This window comes from Rhinatrema bivittatum, chromosome 3, assembly GCF_901001135.1.
Source record: "Rhinatrema bivittatum chromosome 3, aRhiBiv1.1, whole genome shotgun sequence".
Taxonomy (NCBI): domain Eukaryota; kingdom Metazoa; phylum Chordata; class Amphibia; order Gymnophiona; family Rhinatrematidae; genus Rhinatrema; species Rhinatrema bivittatum.
In genome coordinates, this window is record NC_042617.1 from 537,391,946 (window position 1) to 537,415,361 (window position 23,416).

General features: G+C 47.1%; 1 protein-coding gene across 1 annotated transcript in view; it reads right to left on the reverse strand.

The window, feature by feature from the left end:
- The window catches only part of IFT172 (intraflagellar transport 172), a 649,332-nt gene that overhangs the window by 611,716 nt on the left and 14,200 nt on the right, over positions 1 to 23,416 (reverse strand). Inside the window, exons 3-5 of the mRNA XM_029596359.1 lie at positions 7,500 to 7,612; positions 1,384 to 1,423; positions 870 to 935 (exon numbers count right to left, since the gene is read on the reverse strand). Coding sequence (XP_029452219.1) covers positions 870 to 935; positions 1,384 to 1,423; positions 7,500 to 7,612 — 219 coding nt within the window. The remainder of the gene's footprint in view (positions 1 to 869; positions 936 to 1,383; positions 1,424 to 7,499; positions 7,613 to 23,416) is intronic.

A 23,416-nucleotide genomic window follows, 5' to 3' on the forward strand; every position in this document is an offset into this window, starting at 1 on the left:
TCCTCCAGGATAAAAGGACATGAAGCTGAAGCTAGGAAAATAACTCAGGCCTACCAGCTTGGCAATAAATTACAGTGAGCTGGCCATCCAACAATGGGCACTGATGCTCTAGGAGAGTGCACTGTCTCTTTTTCTCAAAGTTACAGGTTGATTCAGTAAAAGTCGCGTGAGAGCGAGCTAGCGCCCGCTCTCCCAGCACACGCACAGCCACTCTCCTTTGCACGCAATTCAGTATTTAAATGAGGGCCCACGGTAAAAAGAGGTGCTAGGGACACTAGCGCATCCCTAGCACCTCTTTTTTGACAGGAGCGGCAGCTGTCAGCAAGTTTGACAGCAGACGCTCAATTTTGCCGGCGTCGTTTCACAAATGCGCTGACAGTCATGGGTTCGGAAACCGGACGCCGGCAAAATTGAGCATCCGGTTTTCAACCTGCGAGCCACGGGCCGATTTTAATTTTTAATTTTTTTAAATTATTTTTTACTTTGGGACCTCTGACTTAATATCGCCATGATATTAAGTCGGAGAGTGTATAGAAAATCAGTTTTTACTGCTTTTCTGTACACTTTCTCGGTGCCGGCAGAAATTAACGCCTACATTTGGGTAGGCGTTAATTTCTGAAAGTAAAATGTGCGGCTTGGCTGCACATTTTACTTAGTGAATCGCACGGGAATAACTAATAGGGCCATCAACGTGCATTTGCATGTTGCGGGCGCTATTAGTTTCGGAGGGGTTGGACACGCGTTTTCGATGCGCTATTACCCCTTACTGAATAAAGGGTAAAGCTAGCGCATCGAAAACTGTACTGTATCGGCCTGTTAGTTACAAAAGAAGGGGGTTTTTTGGTTTTGGGGTTTTGGGGTTTTTTTACCTTTCCTTCAGCAAGACCAAACACAATGGCATTCTCAGCTGGCCACAGCAAACAGGTAACTGCACTCTATACAATGAAAGAGAACAAAAGGGAGTCAAAGGAAACAATCTACAGTAATCTAACAGCTAAAAACAAATTCCATGATGAAATAGCCAGCCTGAGCAAAGTCATGCCCCAGTATTCGCAGAAGCATTTGTGCAGAGCATCAGAACCTAGTAGGCTGAAATACTAGGTGTCACAGTGAGGCTGTAGAGTGTACTGAACAAGGCCAATCTATTTACTGCACCATGCATACACAGAGACAAAAAAACAAAGAGACCCAACTGTATTCCTCACCATTTTCTCTCTTGAATTCTATTAGACAATAATCTTAAGTTGGGCCTGTCTCTATGTGTGCCTATACACATACAGAAAATATTGGGATGGATCTATACTGGGTGAAACAATCCCCCTTCAATCATCCCTAGATACAGAGGGGGACCTCAATAGGGACTGGGGGTAAGCTGCACCTTACCGTCTGGATGAATTTGTTGCAGATGACCTTTTTATCACCCCTGCAAAGAAAGAAAGAAAAAAAAGATAGTTTTCTCACTGCACATAACTCATTTACTACATGCTGTCAATTTGGCCAGCACATATCACAGGACCCCACAGTTACCCCAATGGGAAAGACATTCAACATAAGAGGATCACATCCGCGTTCCTCTGCTTATAGTTTATATCAGTGGTTCTCAACCTTTTGTCTGTCGGGACACACCTGACAGATGGTTCTCACATGCGTGACACACTGAACACATGATCGTCATAGGGCTAAATGTAAACATATATTCTGCATCTACAGGATCCACCCTGACCCTCCAACAATGGCTACAGAACAGAACTAGGACATTCCCCATTCAATTTACCATACAAAAAAGATATTTCTGGTGTCATCTCATTAACAGCAACATAAACATTCTCACCTACCAGGTGTAATAGCCCTCCTTATGAAAAAACAGTAATTTACCACCATTGCATGTTCTATTGAGAAAACACAACAAATAATATTGATACAAATGCCTACATGCTAGTAAAATACTTCACCTTGGTCACATACATAGAATTGACCTTCACCAAATAGGCAAATACAGAAAGACCACAAATTACAAATATGGAAACAGAAACTGGAATGGAAACCCAAAAAAAAGCCATTCTGCATTCTGTGCAAAACAGACTTCCAGGATCTGCAACAATGTTCACAAACTAATGCTCATAAAGTTACACCTGCATTATGGAACTCAAACAGTAACAACCCTACCTATGAAAAGGCATCAATGCAAAAATTACACCAGGCCCTAAACACCAATACACATCCTATTAGGAAAACAGAACAAGCCAAGCTGCTATAGATCCCTTCACAGAAACTACAAACTCACAGAACATCCTTATCTGGGTCACACATGCCAAACACAGACAGACCCTCACCAAATACAGAATAAAATGACCATAAAGCTAATGTTTTTGTGTTGTTGCACTGTATACAGAGTTTGGCTTCTTGCTGTTCTAGTTCAGTTTTTGTCTCCACAATTCTATTTATACATTCCTCGAGAAATATAAAATAATTTTAAACCTAGAATATAATAAATGTTTCAAAACAACTGATAATGGAATAACATCCAAACATTAAACATTTTCAAAATTATTAAAAATTCTCCAAACACCAATAAAATATTTCTAACAGCAGACACATCACATAATACCCAATAATTAAAATGGCAGTCAATCAAGAAAGGAAAATTAGTTCTTATTTGTTAATTTTCATTCCTGTAGTACCAAGGATCAGTCCAGACTGCTGGGTTATGCTTCCCCTCCAGCAGATGGAGTCAGAGAAAAGCTGAAAAGCACCTCCCATATAACCCGGGGTGCCACCTGCGATCCCTCAGTATTATCAATATCAAAGAAGAATGGTTGGCTGTCGCTACAATTTTCATAGTCTATCATGCGTAAACACGCTTTATCAACCAATGACTAGATCAAGTTAAAGCTAAACCTGTTAAAAAGGTAGAACTTGTATGAACGTGTAAGAAGAACAATTAGAACTATATTGGTGCTGCAAAAATAAACTGACTTGCATCATAACCTGCTCTCCCCTTTGTGCACCCCTTCGTGCAAACCTTTGTGCTTCATTTAAAAATTCTCTCTTTTAGTTTTTCTGTTAATTAACCTTTTTCCAAGTTTTTACCTTTTATGGCTTGTTAACAATTTTTTGTTATAAATGTTCATTGTATTAGACTATGGAAATATATTTCCTGTATTTTCTGTTTTAATGTAAACCGGTATGATTTGCTTTTGATGCAAGAATGTCAGTATATAAAAGTTATAAATAAATAAATAAATAAATAAATAAATAAGAAAGAGAATATGAATAGCTGACTGGACTCTCCTGTGTATGGGCGGGCGTCTGGACTGATCCTTGGTACTACAGGAACGAAAATTAACAGGTAAGAACTAATTTTCCTTTCCCTGTACGTACCAGGATCAGTCCAGACTGCTGGGATGTACCCAAGCTGTCCTAAAAGGGGTGGGACCTGGGGAGTCCCGTGCGAAGCACACTGCTACCAAAAGAATCCACGCCGGATCCTGCACATCTAATCGGTAATGTTTAGCAAACGCGTGCAGGGATTTCCAAGTGCCCGCCTGACAAATTTCTTGAGGTGAGACACATTGGCTCTCTGTCCATGACGCTGCCTGCAAACAAAGCGAATGCGCCTTAAGACCATCCGGAACTGGCCGTCCATGACAAATGTAGGCTGAAGCAATAGCGTCTTTCAACCAGCGGGCAATGGTAGTCTTTGAAGCTTTAGTCCCTCTCTTAGGACCGCTCCACAACACAAAAAGATGATCAGACAATTGAAATGGATTTGTGATCTGCAAGTACTGCAAGAGGACTCTGCAGACATCCAATCTCCTAAGATCCTTATTCTCCCCTGGAAACGCCGGTAACTCAACCGACTGGTTGACATGAAAGGCCGAGACTACCTTAGGCAGAAAGGAGGGTACTGTGCGAAGAGAAATACCCGAATCAGAAATATGCAAAAAAGGCTCTCGACAGGACAAGGCTTGGAGCTCCAAAACCCGCCTAGCCGAACAGATAGCCATGAGAAACATTGCTTTAAGCGTCAAGTCTTTAATTGTTGCTCGCTTCAAGGGCTCAAAAGGTGGCCCGCAAAGGCAACGGAGAACCAAATTTAAACTCCAGGATTGACAAACCATACGTACTGGTGGTTTCAAGTGCTTGGCCCCCTTCAAAAACCGTATCACATCCAGGTGTGCAGCAATGGAAATACCATCAACCTTACCGCGAAGAACCCTGAGCGAACTGTAAGACAAACCCTTCCGTAAGCCGTCTTTTAAGAATGACAGGATGTGAACAATAGTGGCTCGTCGCGGGGACAAGCTCAACCCGCGACACCAAGAATCAAAAGACTTTCCATACCCGAACGTAGGTAATAGAAGTAGAAGTCTTCCAGGCACGAAGAAGAGTAGAAATAACTGCCTCTGAGTAACCCTTCTTTCTTAACTGCCTCCTCTCATAAGCCAGGCCACTAGACAGAATCGGTCGGCCTGATCAAAAAATATTGGACCCTGCTTTAGGAGGTTGGGTAGGTGATTGAAGTGTATCGGACCGTCCACTGCTAGATTGATCAGATCGGCAAACCACGGTCTTCGCGGCCAATCCGGGGCCACAGAATCACCGGCCCCTGGTGAGACTCTATGCAGCGCAATACCTTTCCTATCAGTGGCCATGGAGGAAACACAGAGGAGAATGTGTGCTAGCCACGGAAGAACCAGAGCATCCACTCCTTCTGACCGTGGTCCCTTATGCGACTGAAGAAGAGAGCTGCCTTTGCGTTCAGACAAGTCGCCATCAAGTCCAGGCGGGGGGTTCCCCATCGTCTCGAGATCATTTGCAGCGCTTCCTCTGACAGTTCTCATTCTCAGGGATCCAACCGCTGTCGGCTGAGGAAGTCCGCCTGAATGTTGTTGACCCCGGCTATGTGAAACGCCGCAATCTGGGCCAGGTGACGCTCCGCCCAGCCCATTAATTTGTCTGCCTCGTCGGCCACTGGACGACTTTTGGTGCCTCCTTGTCTGTTTATGTAGGCCACCGTGGTCGCATTGTCGGAGAGAATCCGCACCACTTTGCAGCGTATCATTGGTAAAAAGTGTTGCAGAGCTAGTCGGACCGCCCTGGTCTCCAATCTGTTGATGGACCACTTTGCCTGTAACGGAGTCCAAAGACCCTGAGCTGACCTCGACTGACGCACTGCCCCCCAAACGGAGAGGCTGTCATCGGTTGTCACAACTATCCATTGAGGGCTCTCGAGGTCTACCCCTTGCAGTAAGTGAACCGGAGTGAGCCACCAGTCCAGACTGGATCTGGCAGGTTCGAGTAGAGGCAAGGGGATCTGGTACTCTTCGGACTTGGGATCCCAACGAGATAGCAGCACCCTCTGCAAGGGTCTCATATGCGTGAAAGCCCAAGGAACTAGCTCCAGGGTAGATGCCATAAACCCAAGAACCTGTAAATAGTCCCACACTACTGGGGAGGGGAGCTTAAACGTGCTGATAGCCTGGGCAGGAACAGCAGCAGTGTTTGTCTCGCTGAGGTGAAAGGGGGGAAAGAACGGTGGGTATGCGAAATACCAGTTGAGAACCGCTGGTCCAGAGGATACGACCTCTTGCCTGAAAACCTGCAGATGGAGCACCTCCCATATAACCCGGGGTGCCATCTGCGATCCCTCAGTATTTTCTCTGACTCCAGCAGATTGAGAGGCATAACCTGCGGTCCTGATTCTCAAAATTCCTGGGGACTTGCCCCATCAGGTTTGAATTTATCAAACATTTTTTTAAAAAAGGGTGTTAGTATCTGTTTCTTTCTGTACCTTTTTGGAAGTTTTTGCAGCAGCCAGCCAAGGGCAGGCAAGGCAGGGCATTGCCCTACAGCCAATTCCCAGAGTGGTTATAACAGTAGCCCGGTGAGAAGAGGGGCAAGATTTACCGGTGGGCCGGTCACTCTCCCCCTTCCTCAGAGATGTCTTAATTCCTCTGCCAACCCCCAGTGCCGTACCCCGAGGGCTGAGTAGTTAGTTTTTAAAAAAAAAAAAAAAAAAAAAAGATTTAAATCTTATTTGGATTTTAGTAATTTATTTATTAACCAGGGTTCTTACCTCTGCCACGCCTGCCTACAGTCTCCCGGGTCTCCGGAGGGGGTGGAGCTTCCACCCAGCTGCCAGCGATGCCGAGAGGGACGGCTTGTAAATCTTGTGGAGAGCTGGGGCTCCGGCTCTCCCGCGAAGGCCTCTGTTCCCGGTGTCTCCCCGGGGGCAAGAGGCCTTCGCAACGATCGGTTCAGGCGCGGGGGGGGGGGGGGGGGGGGGGGGGAGCCATTTCACGGCCGAAAATTTCGCGCAGCGCTCACGTGGCTGAGGGGCAGAGGTGTGGCTCGCTCCCGATTAGCGCGGGAGCAGTGGCCATCTTGTCTGCCTCGGTCGGGGACGCTGATTTCTCCTCAGAGGGAGAGGATCTCCCTCCTCCGCTGTCCCCGCCGGCTCTAAGCCCGCACAGGCCGCGCGGTTTGATTCGGACACGGCTCCTCCTCCGTCCAATTCCCCGGGGGCGGCCCTTAAAGCGGCAACACCCTTTTCATCAAAATTTATTTTATTATTGCATAAGGCTTATATGGAGGTGGAGACTGAGTGGGATTCCCAGTCTCCTAGCCCAGCCAAGATCCTGAGGGATTCCATGGGTCAGGGAAGGGCGGATTCTCGCATTCCTTACTCTAACCCAGGGGATAGGCTGCCTGACCCGGTGACCCTGGGGGATCCATGGTCTCAGGATGCATTCTCCCAGGATATGGGCGATAAGGGGGACAATGCCACCCAGGTGGAGGGGAATGACCCCCAGGTCCTCCGTCTTTTCCGAAGGGAAGAGCTGGATCCCTTGATCTTGCACGTACTTCAGGAGCTGGAACTTCCTCTCTCACAGGAAACGTCAGATTTATCTACGGGTGATTCAGCTTTAGCGGGGCTCCGTGCCCCACCGCAAACCTTTCTTTTTCATCCGAAAATGTTCCAGATTGTATCCTGTGAGTGGGAGACTCCGGAGGCCTCATTAAGAGTTACCAGAGCCATAGAGAAACTGTATCCACTTTCTAATGATTCGCTTGACCTCCTTAAAGTTCCGAAGGTGGACTTGGTGGTCACGGCCATAGCCAATTCTACTAAAGAAGACAACCAAGAATTTTTCTCTGCGAGGCTAAGACCTGACTCCAGAAGTATAGTTATGCTACCCTACCATCCGTTGGAGACAGAAAATACTGGGAAGCGTAGGTAAGCAACATCAGCAGATCAGCTAATATGGGGCAAATCAGCTGCTCTCTGCCTCCATCTGCTGGTAGGAATGGTCTAGAATGGTCTGATAGGACAACAAGGAAATTTTTGTAACCCACTGTGTGCAGCCATTGGTGCATTCCACAAGTATCAATGGAATGTGAACATAAGTGCCTTCTGTACCATATCCTCACATATGAAGGTAACCTATAATATGTATAGCAGGGACAACACAGAATGAAAATAAAGGGTGCCTTACCATTCCTCCCCAATTTTGTAGACATAGATGATGTTGTCTGTTTGCCCGATGGCAATTTTGGTGGAGTCGGGCGAGAATGACATACCCTTTACCATGTAGCTTTTCTTACCGTACTGCAAGGAAAGGAATACAGTTATCAAAAGGTGGAAAAAGAAAACTATCAAAGTAACAAGCAGTTCATGGGTTCAGTAAAACAAATGGCATGGTTTTCAGCTGTAGATAGATTCCATTATAAAAACGGAACAAAGTTTCAGTTTTTTTTTCCTCTGTTATCTGAAGGACTTGCTATTTACAGGTCTAATCACTACAGCAGGAGCTCTCAGTTTTAGTCCTTGAGAGACATAAACAGCTCTGGTTTTCAGGGTATCAAGCTACACAATTAGTTATGCTTTTTTTCTTATGTTGTTTATAATTCTATATATTTATTGGCTGTACCTTGCTAAGAGTACTTTTTTACATATTGGCATGTAACAAGTTTTAACTGAAATACAAACCAACTGCTCTATCCCTAAACAGAATTAGACAAAAACATAATGAATATTAGGAACAGCAAAAGAAAAATTATAAGAAAATTGGTTCTTACCCAATAATTTTCATTCCTGTGGTACCACGGATCAGTCCAAACATAGGGTTATGCCTCCCTTCCAGTACATGGAGACAGAGAAAAACTTGAAAGGCACCCTCACTTAACCTAGTGTGCCTCCTGCATCCCTTCAGTATTTAGAGTATCAAAGCAGAATAAGACTAGCAATGAATCAAGCAAGAACAGAACTGTAAACATGAACGTATAAACTTGTAAACTGTAGCCTTCTTTCTTAGTATGCTGCAATAACAAACTGGAACATGCGAGCACAGACTATATAGATCTCCTTGTTACCCATTCCTAGTCTTTGGGTGGGCGTTTGGACTGATCCGTGGTACCACAGAAACGAAAATTATCAGGTAAGAACCAATTTTATTTTCCATCTGCGTACCCGGATCAGTCCAAACCATGGGATGTACCAAAGCTTCCCTAATCTGGGTGGGACCTCGCAAGTCCCGCGCGCAATACGCCACTCCAAAATTTCTGGGCGCCTGAACGTCCAAGCGGTAGTGGCGAACAAAAGTATGGAGCGTCTTCCAAGAAGCAGCTCTGAAAATCTCCTGAGGTGATACCAAATGGCATTCGGCCCACGAAGCTGCTTGAGAGCGAACAGAATGAGCCCTCAGGAACAGGTCTCCCTTTACAAATGTATGCAGACGATATGGCTTCTCTCAACCATCGTGCAATCGTCGTCTTAACATGATCAAATTTAAACTAATAAATAAGGGGGACAATAAGTAAATCTGCAGCTCTAACACTAAACTTTCAAAAGGGAAACTTTGATAAAATGAGGAAAATAGTTAGAAAAAAACTGAAAGGTGCAACTGCAAAGGTTAAAAGTGTTCAACAGGTTTGGACATTTTTTAAAAATACAATCCTAGAGGCCCAGTCCAAATGTATTCCACACATTAAGAAAGGTGGAAGTAAGGCAAAACGATTACCATCATGGTTAAAAGGAGAGGTGAAAGAGGCTATTTTAGCCAAAAAAAAATCCTTCAAAAATTGGAAGAAGGATCCATCTGAAGAAAATAGGATAAAACATAAGCATTGACAAGTTAAGTGTAAAACATTGATATAACAGGCAAAGAGAGAATTTGAAATGAAGTTGGCCATAGAGGCAAAAACTCATAATAAAAACTTTTTAAAATATATCCAAAGCAAGAAACCTGTGAGGGAGTCGGTTGGACCATTAGATGACCGAGGGGTTAAAGGGGCTCTTAGGGAAGATAAGGCCATTGCAGAAAGACTAAATGAATTCTTTGCTTCCGTGTTTACTAATGAGGATGTTGGGGAGATACCAGTTCCGGAGATGGTTTTCAGCGGTGATGAGTCAAATGAACTGAACGAAATCACTGTGAACCTGGAAGATATAGTAGGCCAGATTGACAAACTAAAGAGTAGCAAATCACCTGGACCAGATGGTATGTATCCTAAAGTATCAAAGGAACTAAAAAATGAAATTTCTGATCTATTAGTTAAAATTTGTAACCTATCATTAAAATCATCCATTGTATCTGCAGACTGGAGGGTGGCCAGTGTAACCCCAATATTTAAAAAAGGCCCCAGGGGCGATTGGGTAATTATAGGCCAGTGAGCTTGACTTCAGTGCCGGGAAAAACAGTGGAAACTATTCTCAAGATCAAAATCGTAGAGCATATAGAAAGACATGATTTAATGGAACACAGTCAACATGGATTTACCCAAGGGAAGTCTTGCCTAACATATCTGCTTCATTTTTTTGAAGGGGTTAATAAACATGTGGATAAAGGTGAACCGGTAGATGTAGTGTATTTGGATTTTCAGAAGGCGTTTGACAAAGTCCCTCATGAGAGGCTTCTACGAAAACTAAAAAGTCATGGGATAGGAGGCGATCTCCTTTCGTGGATTACAAACTGGTTAAAAGACTAGAAACAGAGAGTAGGATTAAATGGTCAATTTTCTCAGTAGAAAAGGGTAAACAGTGGAGTGCCTCAGGGAATCTGTACTTGGACCGGTGCTCTTTAATATATATATAAATAATCTGGAAAGGAATAAGACGAGTGAGGTTATCAAATTTACGGATGATACTAAATTATTCAACGTAGTTAAATCACAAGCAGACTGTGATACATTACAGGAGGACCTTGCAAGACTGGAAGATTGGGCATCCAAATGGCAGATGAAATTTAATGTGGACAAGTGTAAGGTGTTGCATATAGGGAAAAATAACCCTTGCTGTAGTTACCCGATGTTAGGTTCCATATTAGGAGCTACACCCAGGAAAAAGATCTAGGTATCATAGTGGATAATACTTTAAAATCGCCGGCTCAGTGTGCTGCAGCAGTCAAAAAAGCAAACAGAATGTTAGGAATTATTAGGAAGGGAATGGTTAATAAAACGGAAAATGTCATAATGCCTCTATATCGCTCCACGGTAAGACTGCACCTTGAATACTGTGTACAATTCTGATCGCCGCTGTTGCGGTCCCAGTCGCTAGCCTAAAGACCGGGTCCTTACCTGATATCCTCCGCTCCAGGCCGCATCGGGAACCGCTGTGTTCCGGGCCTTCTGGGTTGCGTTGCAGTGGCGTCTCCACAAGGGAGACGCCGCCGAGGCCCGATCCTGACTCCGCCCCTTCTAGGGCACGCATGCGCGCGCAAAGAGGGACTTTTTAAAGGTCCAGCACCCGGAAGTGCTGGACAGCCCCTTGGATGACGTCAGACGCCGGTAAAGTATTTAAGCTGGCGTCTGCCTGCATGGAACTGCCTTGCAACGAGGTCTCTCTGCTAGAGTGTCTAGTTGCGTTCCTGGTATCCCTGCGTTGGTTCTTGCTGTTCCTGTGCCAGCTTTGGCTGCTCCTGATCCGGTCCCTTGGTTTGTCTCTCTGGCTCCTTACTCCAGCTTGCTTCCAACTCTCCATGCCTGCCGCCTGCCTCGACTTCTGGACCGTCTTCTCATCTCTTCTCACTGCCGTCTCCTAAGTCCCAGCGGTCCAGATCCCTACCGGCTCCTCCTGGGGGGATCTTGGACTTCCAGGGTGAAGATTCCATCTTCTCCACTAGTCTTGCTGTCGTCACCTAAGTCCCAGCAGTCTGGATCCTCACAGGCTCCAGTGGAAGAAAGTGTTGCAAGGTTAAGCGAACTGCTCTGGTCTCCAGGCGATTGATCGACCATCCGAACTCCTCCGGGGACCAGCTGCCCTGTACAGAACGATACTGGCAGACAGCTCCCCAGCCAGAGAGACTGGCGTCTGTAGTCACCACTGTCCAGGTCAGAACCTCCAGATGCACTCCTTGAGACAAGTTGTGCGGCTAAAGCCACCACCCAAGACTGGACTTGGCAGGATCGGTGAGTGGTAGAGGGAACTGGAAATTTTCTGACTTGGGTTCCCACCGGGAAAGTAATGCTCGTTGTAAACGGTCTCAAATGAGCAAATGCCAAGAAGGCACCTCCAGTGTGGATGCCATTGAACCGAGCACCTGAAGGTTGTCCCAGGCCTTAGGCAAGAGAAGAACCAAAAAGCACCAAACTTGTTCCATCAGTTTGTTCCTCCGGTCCGTCGGAAGAAAAACTTTCCCGACCACAGTGTTGAACCTGGCTCCTAGAAATTCCAGTGACTGAGAGGGAACAAGGTTGCTCTTGACCTGATTTATTACCCAGCCGAGGGACTCCAAGAGAGTGGTCACCTTGCAGATCGCATCCATACAGCAATCCCTGGACTTTGCCCTGATAAGCCAATCGTCCAGGTAGGGATGAATGAGCAGGTCTGGTCTCCGGAGGGACGCTGCCACAACCACCATGACCTTAGTGAATGTACGGGGTGCAGTCGCAAGACTGAAGGGCAGAGCGCAGAATTGGTAATGCATTCCCAGGACCATAAAACAAAGAAACTTTTGATGATATTCGCAGATAGGAATGTGCAAGTATGCCTCCATCAGATCCAAAGAGGCCAGGAATTCTCGCTTGCATACCGCCGCAATGACAGATCGCAGAGACTCCATGCGAAAGTGTGGCACTTTGAGAGACTTGTTTACCTTCTTGAGGTCCAAAATTGGCCAGAAGGACCCCTCTTTCTTTGGAACTACAAAGTAAATGGAGTACCTTCCTTTCCTCCAGTGTTCTGGAGAGACTGGCTTTACCACTCCCAGAGCCAGGAGACGTTCGAGAGTCTGACGAACAATCTGCTGTTTGACCTGTGGACAGCAGGGAGATATTAAGTAGAAGTCTCTTAGAGGCCGAGCAAATTCCAAAGTGTTGCCTCGTTCTATTATGCTTAGCACTCACTCATCAGAAGTAATTCTGGCCCACGCCTCGTAAAACCGGGACAGGCAACCCCCGACCCAAGGGACCGAGGAATGGGCCGGCCCCATCTCATTGTGTAGTCTTGGAGGCAGGAGAGGAGGAAGCACCACCCTCTCTGAAGGCTTTACGCCCCCGAAAGAACGAAGACCAGGTTCGGTTCCTGGCCAATGGCTGCCGCTGACCGGCTGCTTGCTGCCTGTTCTGCCGAAACCTCCGCTGCTCCCGAAAGCGAGAGCAGGATGATGGAAACCCTCTGGAGGGTTTCGGTCTGTCCTCTGGCAATTTGTGAACCTTGTTTTCCCCCCCAAGGACTTTATCAACTGTTCCAAATCATCTCGAATAAAAAGCCACCTTTAAATGGCATAGCACCCAGCTGAGCCTTGGATGAAACATCCGCTGAGCAGTTGCGGAGCCACAAAAGCCTCCTTGCCGACACCGCCGCTGACAGAGTGCGAGAGGAAATGCGAAGCAGGTCATACAGCACATCCGTACCATATGCCACCGCAGCTTCCAAATGCTGACTCACCCGGAGGGAGATCATCTCTAGACGTCAGCAATTGCTGTACCCAGTGCAGACTCGCACACAGCATATAACTGCTACACACCGCCGCCCAGATACCCAGGGCCGACACCTCAAAAATGCGTTTGAGCAGCACTTCCAGCTTGCGGTCCTGCAGGTCCTTGAGAGTCGCCGAGCCTGCTACCGGGATAGTGGTCCACTTGACAACAACCGAAACTGAAGTGTCTACCTTAGGAGACCGCGGTAGCTCCAAAAACTCATCCACTAAGGAATAAAACATATCCATGGCTCGACCTACCCTCAGACCAGCATCCGGAGCATCCCACTCCCTGGTCATCAGCTGCTGCAGCATGTGATGGACAGGAAAAGCCTGGGTCGGCGTTCGTAATCCCGCCAGGACTGGATCCACCGAGTCCTGCGGCGGAGCAAGTGGGAGGAGCTCCACCCCGAACTCAGTAAGAACTGCAGGAATGAGAGGTTCTAATTCCTCTCTCTGAAACAGACAGACCACCTTAGAGTCATCTCCATCCAAGGGGGGGGGGCGGGGAGGAGAGGTCCCTGCATTTGCAGCCGCACTTCCCGGAACCATCTGAAGTCACAGCACCTTTTAACTTTGCTACTCGTAAAGACATGGGCCCATCAGTGCACGTGGCTACCTTCGGGGCCGGTCCCTGCCCAGGTCTCACAGGCAAAGCAGCACCTTGCGGAGACCTGGAAGCCAAAAAAGCTTTGTGCATAAGGAGGACAAAATCTAAAGAAAAAGAATCATGATCAACATCCTGTCCCCCTTGCAAAAAATCCTGGTCCTGATCTAAAGAATCATCAGGACTGGCAGGGACCGTGACAGCGCTGGGGGAAGCAGCCCCTCCCCCATAACCCTTGCCTGAGCTTCTGCAAAGGTGTTTAAGATGGTGCCATCCCTGCACTGAGGGGAAAAGGATCAGCACTAAAATCCCGCTGAGCAGGGCACTTTGGAGCCGCTCTAGGCTTGGGCAATGCTGCAGACCCTGAAAAGGAACTGCCTTCCCCACCACGTAAGCAGCGGGAGCAAATACCAGCCCTAGAAAGCCGTGCGGTGGATTCACTACATGCCACACACAAAGATGGCCGTGGTATTGTGGGGAAGAAAAACGGCCCAAAAAACGCAGCGAAATTCCTCAAAAACGTGACGATTCCGATGGGGAGGGATCCTGGATTGCAACTGACCAAAAAAGAACATTTTTCAAAAAATTTGAATTTTTTTTTTTTTTTTTTTTTTTTAAATAGTCAAAATCAGCACCGGGTAAGAGAGGGACTGGACCACCTGCAATCACTTCCCCAGCTCCTTACCTGGCTGGAGCCTCGCGGGGTTACCAACCCCAACTCCTATAACCTGCCACCAGAGAGGATGACCCCACAGGTTCTAACAACCCCCTGGGAGGATAGGAAAAATACTTCCTTCTGCAGAAGAACTGTCTTTTTTTTTTTTTTTTAACTTGCTTGATTCAGAACTTATAGCTAAGGGATAGCCTACACCCCAGAAACAGGGCAAGACCGAGAAATACTGAAGGGATGCAGGAGGCACACCAGGTTAAGTGAGGGTGCCTTTCAAGTTTTTCCTCTGTCTCCACCTGCTGGAAGGGAGGCATAACCCCATGGTTTGGCCTGATCTGGGTACGTACAGGGAACTTTAAATTTTAATAAAGCAATTTTTATATATCTTAAATCTTCCAATGTACAAAAAGTCTTTTAATACATCTTAAATACCTCAATATACAAAACTATCCCATAAATAGCCTATTTTAATATATCAACCTCACACACACACTCATCCACGTATACAAAACATTATTAAAAGATATATATACCAAAAACTACCAATAACACCACTAGAAAAAGAGTGTTGGAAGGCCATACATCAAATCAATTATACATATATCATACAAATAAATTCATAAAATTGATACATTTTTAAATATTTTTGTAAAAACATGTGGATACATTTTTTCCACCCAAATATTTATTCTTGTATAACTCTCACTATGATGAATATAACCATGTTTATGTTCTATAGCACAAATCCTGAAGCTTATCCAATGAATTTGTTTTCTTCCAGCCCAACTGTTGGTTCTTGTATATGAGACTCTCTTGCTCTCTATAGGACGTATCTCTGCTCTTGTTCTACAGTCCAGTTACTATATCTTGTATGACCCAACAGTGCAGTTTTTTTGGCATCTAATGCCTGCATCAGGGGTCCGTACAGTCATTTTTTCTAAAACGTATACAAAAAAAACAACATCAACAATCTAAAACTAACTGCATATACTCTACTGTTCTTAAAACCAGAAAAAGCCAGTTATTACTTTCTATGGGCCCTCATTAAATCTCCAGCTCTCCAAGAACACTCTTTAAATTATGTGTGGTCCGTTTCAAACGGCATCCCTACAAATACATCAAAATATATCCCAAAACTTTCTCCTAAAACAGACCACAGATATGGCAAAATGACCAGCCAGAAACAAAATTACGCACTCACTATCAATTTTCAGCATGTCTCCAAGACATTGACGTACTGCTCTCAAAATGTCTCACAATTTTTATTCCCTTTAAAAACTGTCAGAGACCAATCAGCTTCTCAATGAAGTCTATTAATCAGAAACCTCTTTTCTAAACCCAAACAAACCATCGTTTAATAAAACACCGCCCACTCTATTTCTTTGCTTAAGCCATGGGGAATTACAGTGTTCCATCGAAAAATGAAAGTGTTCTTTCTGCATTACATTTTTTTTGGGAACTTTTTATAAAAAAAAAAAAAAAAAAAAAAACCCACACAGGAAACCAACAAACATTATGAATACAAAGTTCAGACTCCGATACATCTCAGGGTACAATATGGTCAAAGTTAACAATGCAAAAGGACATTCCCACAGAGGAAAAAGAAAATGCATATATAAACATTAGGAGCTTGTACGCTGCCTCCAGCTCCAGTAAATTCCCCATTTTGCATTGTATTATATAGCCTTGTCTCTATGCATGCAAGTAATCTTATCCATCAAAGCAATTTCTTCTAGAGTAGAATACCAATGAGAAAGTTGTGGGCACCCCTTCCAAAAGAAAATAATAGTAAATCAAGCAGCATGTAAACAAAGCCCCACCAATCTGCTGCAGCAGTCAAAAAAGCAAACAGAATGTTAGGAATTATTAGGAAGGGAATGGTTAATAAAACGGAAAATGTCATAATGCCTCTGTATCGCTCCATGGTAAGACCGCATCTTGAATACTGTGTACAATTCTGGTCGCCGCATCTCAAAAAAGATATAGTTGCAATGGAGAAGGTACAGAGAAGGGTGACCAAAATGATAAAGGGGATGGAACAGCTCCCCTATGAGGAAAGGCTGAAGAGGTTAGGGCTGTTCAGCTTGGAGAAGAGACGGCTGAGGGGGGATATGATAGAGGTCTTTAAGATCATGAGTGGTCTTGAACGAGTAGATGTGAATCAGTTATTTACATTTTCGAATAATAAAAGGACTAGGGGGCATTCCATGAAGTTAGCAAGTAGCACATTTAAGACTAATCTGAGAAAATTATTTTTCACTCAACGCACAATAAAGCTCTGGAATTTGTTGCCAGAGGATGTGGTTAGAGCATTTAGTGTAGCTGGGTTCAAAAAAGGTTTGGATAAGTTCTTGAAGGAGAAGTCCATTAACGGCTATTAATCAAATTTACTTAGGGAACAGCCACTGCTATTAATTGCATCAGTAGCATGGAATCTTAGTGTTTAGCAGGCCGATACAGTACAGTGCGCTCCAGTGGAGCACACTGTTAACCGGCATTTGGACGCGCGTTTGACGCGCTAGCTTTACCCCTTATTCAGGAATAAGAACATAAGAAATTGCCATGCTGGGTCAGACCAAGGGTCCATCAAGCCCAGCATCCTGTTTCCAACAGAGGCCAAACCAAGCCACAAGAACCTGCCAATTACCCACGGGCCATTACAGTAAACCATGCGGAGGAGCGGGCGAGCGCACTATGGCCCTATTAGTCATTCCCACGCGATACAGTAAGTAAAATTTGCAGCCAATCCACACATTTTACTTTAAGAAATTAGCGCCTTCCCAAAGGTAGGCATTAATTTCTGCCTGCGCCGGGGAAGTGCACAGAAAAGCAGTATAAACTGCTTTTCTGAGCACCCTCAGACTTAATATTATGGCAATATTAAGTCGGAGGCCCCAAAAGTTTAAAAAAGTTAAAAGTAAAAAAAAATAAATTTAAAATGGGCTTGCGGGTTGAAAACCAGATGCTCAATTTTGCCGGCGTCCGGTTTCCGAACCCGTGGCTGTCAGCGGGTTTGAGAACAGACACCGGCAAAATTGAGCATCGGCTGTCAAACTCGCTGACAGCCGCCGCATAACATATCAATCAAGAAGATTCCTTCCCATGCCTGTAAAGAACTCTGCCGAGGTAAGAAGAAGGAAGAAAACATACAGAAAAAACGGACTCTCCAAAAAACCCAAGGGCGGGAGTCTGGACTGATCCTTGGTACTACAGGAATGAAAATTAGCAGGTAAGAACCAATTTTCCTTTCCCTGTACGTACCAGGATCAGTCCAGACCGCTGGGATGTACCAGAGCTGCCCTAATTGGGGTGGGATCTGGAGAGTCCCGCACTAAGAACACTGCTGCCAAAAACAGTCGACCTCTGGATCCCGGACGTCCACACGATAATGTTTCGCAAAAGTATGCAAGGATTTCCAAGTGGCTGCTCTACAAATCTCCTGCGGCGAGACCGACTGGCTCTCCGCCCAAAAGGCCACTCGAGACCTAGTAGAGTGCGCTTTCAAGCCTTCTGGTATGGCCCGCCCAGCACAAAAATAAGTGGAGGAAATGGCCTCCTTCAACCACCTAGCAACCGTAGCTTTGGATGCCTTGTGTCCCCGTCTAGGACCAGTCAATAAGACAAACAAATGATCTGATAATCGAAAAGCATTGGTCACCTCTAGATAGCGAAGGAGAACCCGGCGCACATCCAACTTATGCAGATCCTTATCCATTGCAGAAGTCGGATCCAAATCCGGGAAGGCCGGTAACTCTACTGTTTGATCGACATGAAAAGCCGATACCACCTTGGGCAAGAAGGAGGGAACGGTCCGCAGCGAAACTCCGGAATCCGAAATACGAAGATACGGATCCCGACACGACAAAGCTTGAAGCTCTGAAATTCGCTGTGCGAAGGTAATGGCTACCAAAAAAACCAGTCTTGAGTGTCAAATCCTTCAACGCAGCCCGCCGAAGGGGCTCCAAAGGACCACATAAGCACTGGACCGTCGATCGCCAACGAGATCAGATCCGCAAACCACGGCCTTCGGGGCCACTCTGGGGCTACCAAAATGACAGACCCCACGTGGTTCTCTATCCAACGCACGATCTTGCCCACTAGTGGCCAAGGCGGAAACACATACAGTAGTACGCCGCGAGGCCATGGAAGAACAAGAGCAACCACTCCTTCTGACGACTGAAAAACCGGGGCGCCTTTGCATTTGTCAGAGTTGCCATCAGGTCGAGGTGTGGAACCCTACAATGACAAGTGATCAGCTGGAAAGCTGCGTCGGACAATTCCCACTCACCGGGATCTAGATGCTGGTGGCTGAGAAAGTCTGCCTGCACATTGTCCACCCCAGCTATGTGTGAAGCCGCCAACCGGACTAGATGTCGCTCTGCCCACGTCATGAGCCTTTCGGCCTTCCCAGGCTACCGACCAGCTCCTGGTTCCTCCTTGGCGGTTGATGTAGGCTACAGTCGTCACGCTGTCTGACAAGACTCGCACCGCACACTGGGCTACCAGAGGGAGAAAAACACGTAACGCCAGGCATAACGCCCTGGTATCCAATCGATTGAATGACCACATCGCCTGATAACTTGTCTAACGACCCTGAACGGATTGTGACTGGCAAACTGCTCTCCAACCAGTGAGGCTGGCATCCGTCGTGACTATTACCCACTGCGGCTCCTCCAGGTCCATCCCCTGTAACAAGTGGGCCGGAATCAACCACCAATCGAGACCGGACCTGGCTGGTTCCATCAGTGGCAAAGGCAGGCGAAACTCCTCTGATTTCGGATCCCACCGAGAAAGCAATGCGCATTGTAATGGTCTCATATGTGCCCACGCCCAGGGAACCACCTCCAGAGTAGACGCCATGGAACAAAGAACCTGCAAATAATCCCATACTATGGGCAGGGGTAAGGACATGAGCCGATGGATCTGCGCCACTAACTTGAGCCTCCTCTCCCGAGTAAGGAAGACCTTGCCTACCAAGGTATCGAAGCGTGCTCCCAGGAAGTTGAGAACCTGAGATGGTACCAACTGGCTCTTAGCAAAGTTGACCACCCAACCAAGGGACTGGAGCTGGAGTAGAACCTTGCTCACTGCTTCCTGATAGAGGCTCTCCGATTTGGCCCGGATGAGCCAATCGTCCAAGTATGGGTGAACTAAGATCCCCTCCCGCCAGAGGGCCGCTGCTACGACTACCATTACCTTGGTGAAGACCCGAGGCACTGTCACTAAGCCGAACGGAAGAGCTTGGAACTGATAATGCTCCCCCAGGACCATGAACCGGAGAAACCGCTGATGGTGCTCGCGTATCCCGATGTGAAGATACGCCTCGGTCAAGTCCAAAGAGGCCAAATATTCTCCTGAGTGGACGGCCGCAATGACCGACCGTAGAGTCTCCATGCGAAATCAGGGAACCCGAAGTGCTCGGTTGACTGCCTTGAGATCCAATATTGGCCAGAAGGACCACTCCTTCTTCGGGACTACGAAATAGATGGAGTACCTGCCGGCCCTGCGCTCCTCGGGAGGGACCGGAACAATAGCCCCCAGGGATTTCAAGTGACTCAGGGTTTGCCCGACTACCTCTTGCTTGGCCAGAGAGCCAACGGGAGAAATCAGAAAAAGATCCCTTTACGGGCGGGCAAAATCCAATTCGTAACCGTGGGCGATGATATTGAGGACCCACTGGTCCGACGAGATCCTGACCCACTCCTCAAGAAACAGGGAGAGACGACCTCTCACCACTGGAACCAGGGAGAGGGTCAGAACACCTTCATTGGGACTGCTTACCTCCGGTGGCCCCTTGAGAGCCTTCCTCCCGAAATGGCCTCCGACCACGAAAGGAAGTAGGCCAAGACTGAGCCTTCTGAGTCTGTTGTCGGGCGGGAAAAGCGGGCGGCCACAACTGCCGAAATCTGCGCTGTCCTCGGAAACGGTAACGCTTTGCCCCAAAGGGCCTGGAAGACTTAGGCTTGTCTTCTGGCAAGTTCCTCCCCAAACAACAATTTTCACTTAAAAAGAAGATTGCCCAACTGAGTTTTGGAAGAAATGTCCGCGGACCAGTTCCGGAGCCAGAGAAGCCATCTAGCCGAAACTGCAGTGGCCATGTTGCATGAAGATGCCCGCAACAGATCATATAATGCACCCGCTGTGTAAACTACCGCGGACTCCCTCCTATTCGCCTGATTTGCTTCCTCTGGCAGCTACACCTGTGATGTGAGCATTTGCTGGACCCACCCGAGGGTCGCTCGCTGCATGAGGCTACTGCAGACCGCCGCTCTAACACAGAACGCTGACACCTCAAAAATGCGCATGAGGAGGACTTCTAGCCACCTATCCTGTAAGTCCTTAAGAGCCGTCGCTCCCGTAACAGGAATGGTGATCCGTTTGGTGACCGCAGTAACTGACGCGTCCACCTTGGGAATCCTGAGGATATCCAAGGCTTCCTCGGGAAAAGGGTAGAGTTTGTCCATCGCCTGTCCCACCCGCAGGGTCGCATCCGGAGATTCCCACTCCCAAATGACCAACTGCTTAAGCATTGGGTGGAAAGGAAAAGTTTGGGGCAGAGCACGCAGCCCCGAGAGTACTGGTTTCCCCTTAACTGGCTCCGAACTGGGGACTGGTGCCTCCACTTCCAGTTCCTCCAGGACATAGGGGATCAAGGGATCTCCCGGTGAAACAGCCGAGAAACCTGGGGGTCATTCCCCTCTACAGGAGCGGACTCATCAACACCTCCATCTAGGTTTTGGAGGAGAGGATCCAGAAAAGATCCCAAGGGAGCAGGATCCGGAGCCCCCCCAGGGGCCGAAAGGGCATCCAGAGACGTGTCCCACCGCGCAATCTTCGCAGGAGGGGGCTGCTCATCCTGCTGATGAGCTTCTGCCTCCAAAAAAGCCCTATGCATAAGCAAAATAAATTTTGAAGAAAAAACTGACTGGCCCTTTAAGGGATCCGATAGGTGAGGGGGAGGAGGGGGGAGGACCGGGCTCCCCGAGGGGGCGGGCCCCGGATCACGCAGTCGAACGGGACTCAGACTGGGAGGAGAAATTGGATCGCCGAACTGCGCCTCGAGGCAAAATGGGCCCAAAATCACCCCCGGACGAGCCCTCCCCCCCCGGGGAGGCAGCGGGCGCAAACCCCATCCCGCGAGAGGCGCAATCCCGCCTCCCCACATGCTGAGCATGATAGCCCTCGTGGCATCCTGGGGGGGGGGTTCCAAACAGCACAGTAGGAAAGAAAAAAGAACTTAAAATACCCTGCTGACTCGCGGCCTTCCGGAGCTCTGGGAACGCTGCAGCACCCGAGGAAACTAGTCTCGGGGCGCCGAAGGAAGGGAGCGGCCCACTGGTTAATCCCCCTCCAGATATAGACGGCCCTCCAGGAACAAGGCTTTTAGAACTGCCAGCCCCTGCCTTACCTCTACTGCTACTGAGTGAAAAGCCTGAAAAAATAAAACCGCACTGAGCTTTTTTTTTTTTTTTTTTTTTTTTTTTTTTTTAATACAACCAACTTGCTATAGCCAAAGGTGTTAACTAAATCATCCAGAGCCTTATAATTCTGTAAAAACAAGATGTAACTAAATTTAAAGAAATTGAAAAATCAGGACCACAGGTTGTCAACCCTTCTGCTGAGAGTCAGAGAAAATACTGAGGGATCGCAGGTGGCACACCAGGTTAAGAGGGGTGCCTTTTCAGTTTTTTTTTTCTCCGACTCCCTCTGCTGGAAGAGAGACACAACCCAGCAGTCTGGACTGATCCTGGTACATACAAGGAACTCCCTTTACTACCAGGTGCATTGTAAAATAAAACAAACAAACCCCACTCTGTACATGTCTATCAAACCTGCCATACCTCAGCAGCACTAACGCCAAGAAATGATACAGCAATAGCCCTACCCATGAAAAGGCAGTAGGTCACCACCAGTGCAAAATCATATTGAGAAAATACAACAAATAAGGCTGATACAAACCTCTAGTAAAGTACCTCATCTCAGTCACATACACATAGAACACAGACAGACCTGCCTTCACCAAATATAGAATAAAAGACTGCAAATAACAAATTTGGAAACAAAACCTGGAATGGAAAACCCAAAACCACCTTCTGCATGTAGTGCAAAACTGGAGACTAGAAACAAAATATATTTCCTCCTACACTAAGCAAAGTTCAAAGAGAGAAGAAATGCATATTCACAAAACTGACATAGTATGGCTCTTGTACCCAGTCACTCTCCTCCATGTCCCCATCACCTTTCACTTCTCCTAACTACTCAATCATCCCTTCACATGTTCATATCCCTGTTCAACATTCCTGATACTCCCCCCCCCAACATCCTCTTCCCCATGCTCCCTCTCTCCCTTGCTCAACACTTTCTGCTCTTCCCTCTCCCCTTCCCTACCCAGAATCCCTCTGACCACTTCTTTTCTACCCCTTCCTGCTCGACATCCCCCGCTCCCCTTTTCCCCAACCCAGCAGCCCACAACCACTCCCTCCCTCCTCCACCTCTCCCTACCCAGCAACCCCAATCTCCTTTCCCCCACCCCTTCCTATCCAGTAGACTCCTGACTCCCTATCTTCCCACACCTTTCTGCCCAGTACATTTTCCCTTCCTCCTGGCTTCCTGCCAGCAGAAAAGACTTCAGTCCAATCTAGAGTCTCCCTCTCTCTTTATCAGCAGCAGATGAGATACTGAGGAGAGGAATATGAGAAAGCAGCAGCAGATCTATAGAGCATGCACCTTTCTCCTTCATGCTCCTGCTTTCACATCTAGGCTCCATGGGGTGACGAGAGCATCAGCAGTCTCACTGCCAGGCCAGCCAGAGGAAGATAAAGTTGGTGTCCTGCTGGGTCTATATGAACAGGAGTTGGTGATACAGTGCTCTGATCTGGGTGAAGTTAGAGGGAACAATCTCCCACTGGCCAGGAAGAGAAGGAACCAAGAGCAGATTCCTGTCATACCCAACAAAAGAGAAGTCAGCCAACTCCTGCCCATACCAATGAGGAAAGATCAGTCTTCTGCTGGCTCTGCGACACACCTCCCAGGACTTCACGACACACTAGTGTTTCCCGACACACCTGTTGAGAGCCACTGCCTTAAAACAGTCCCACCACATATGAATATAAGTCCCACCAAAAATGAGGGCTAGAGGAACTGAACTTGGAAAAGAACACTGGGTATCTATATGCTCTATATAGTAATTTATATATAAGCTCCTGACTTTTAATTACA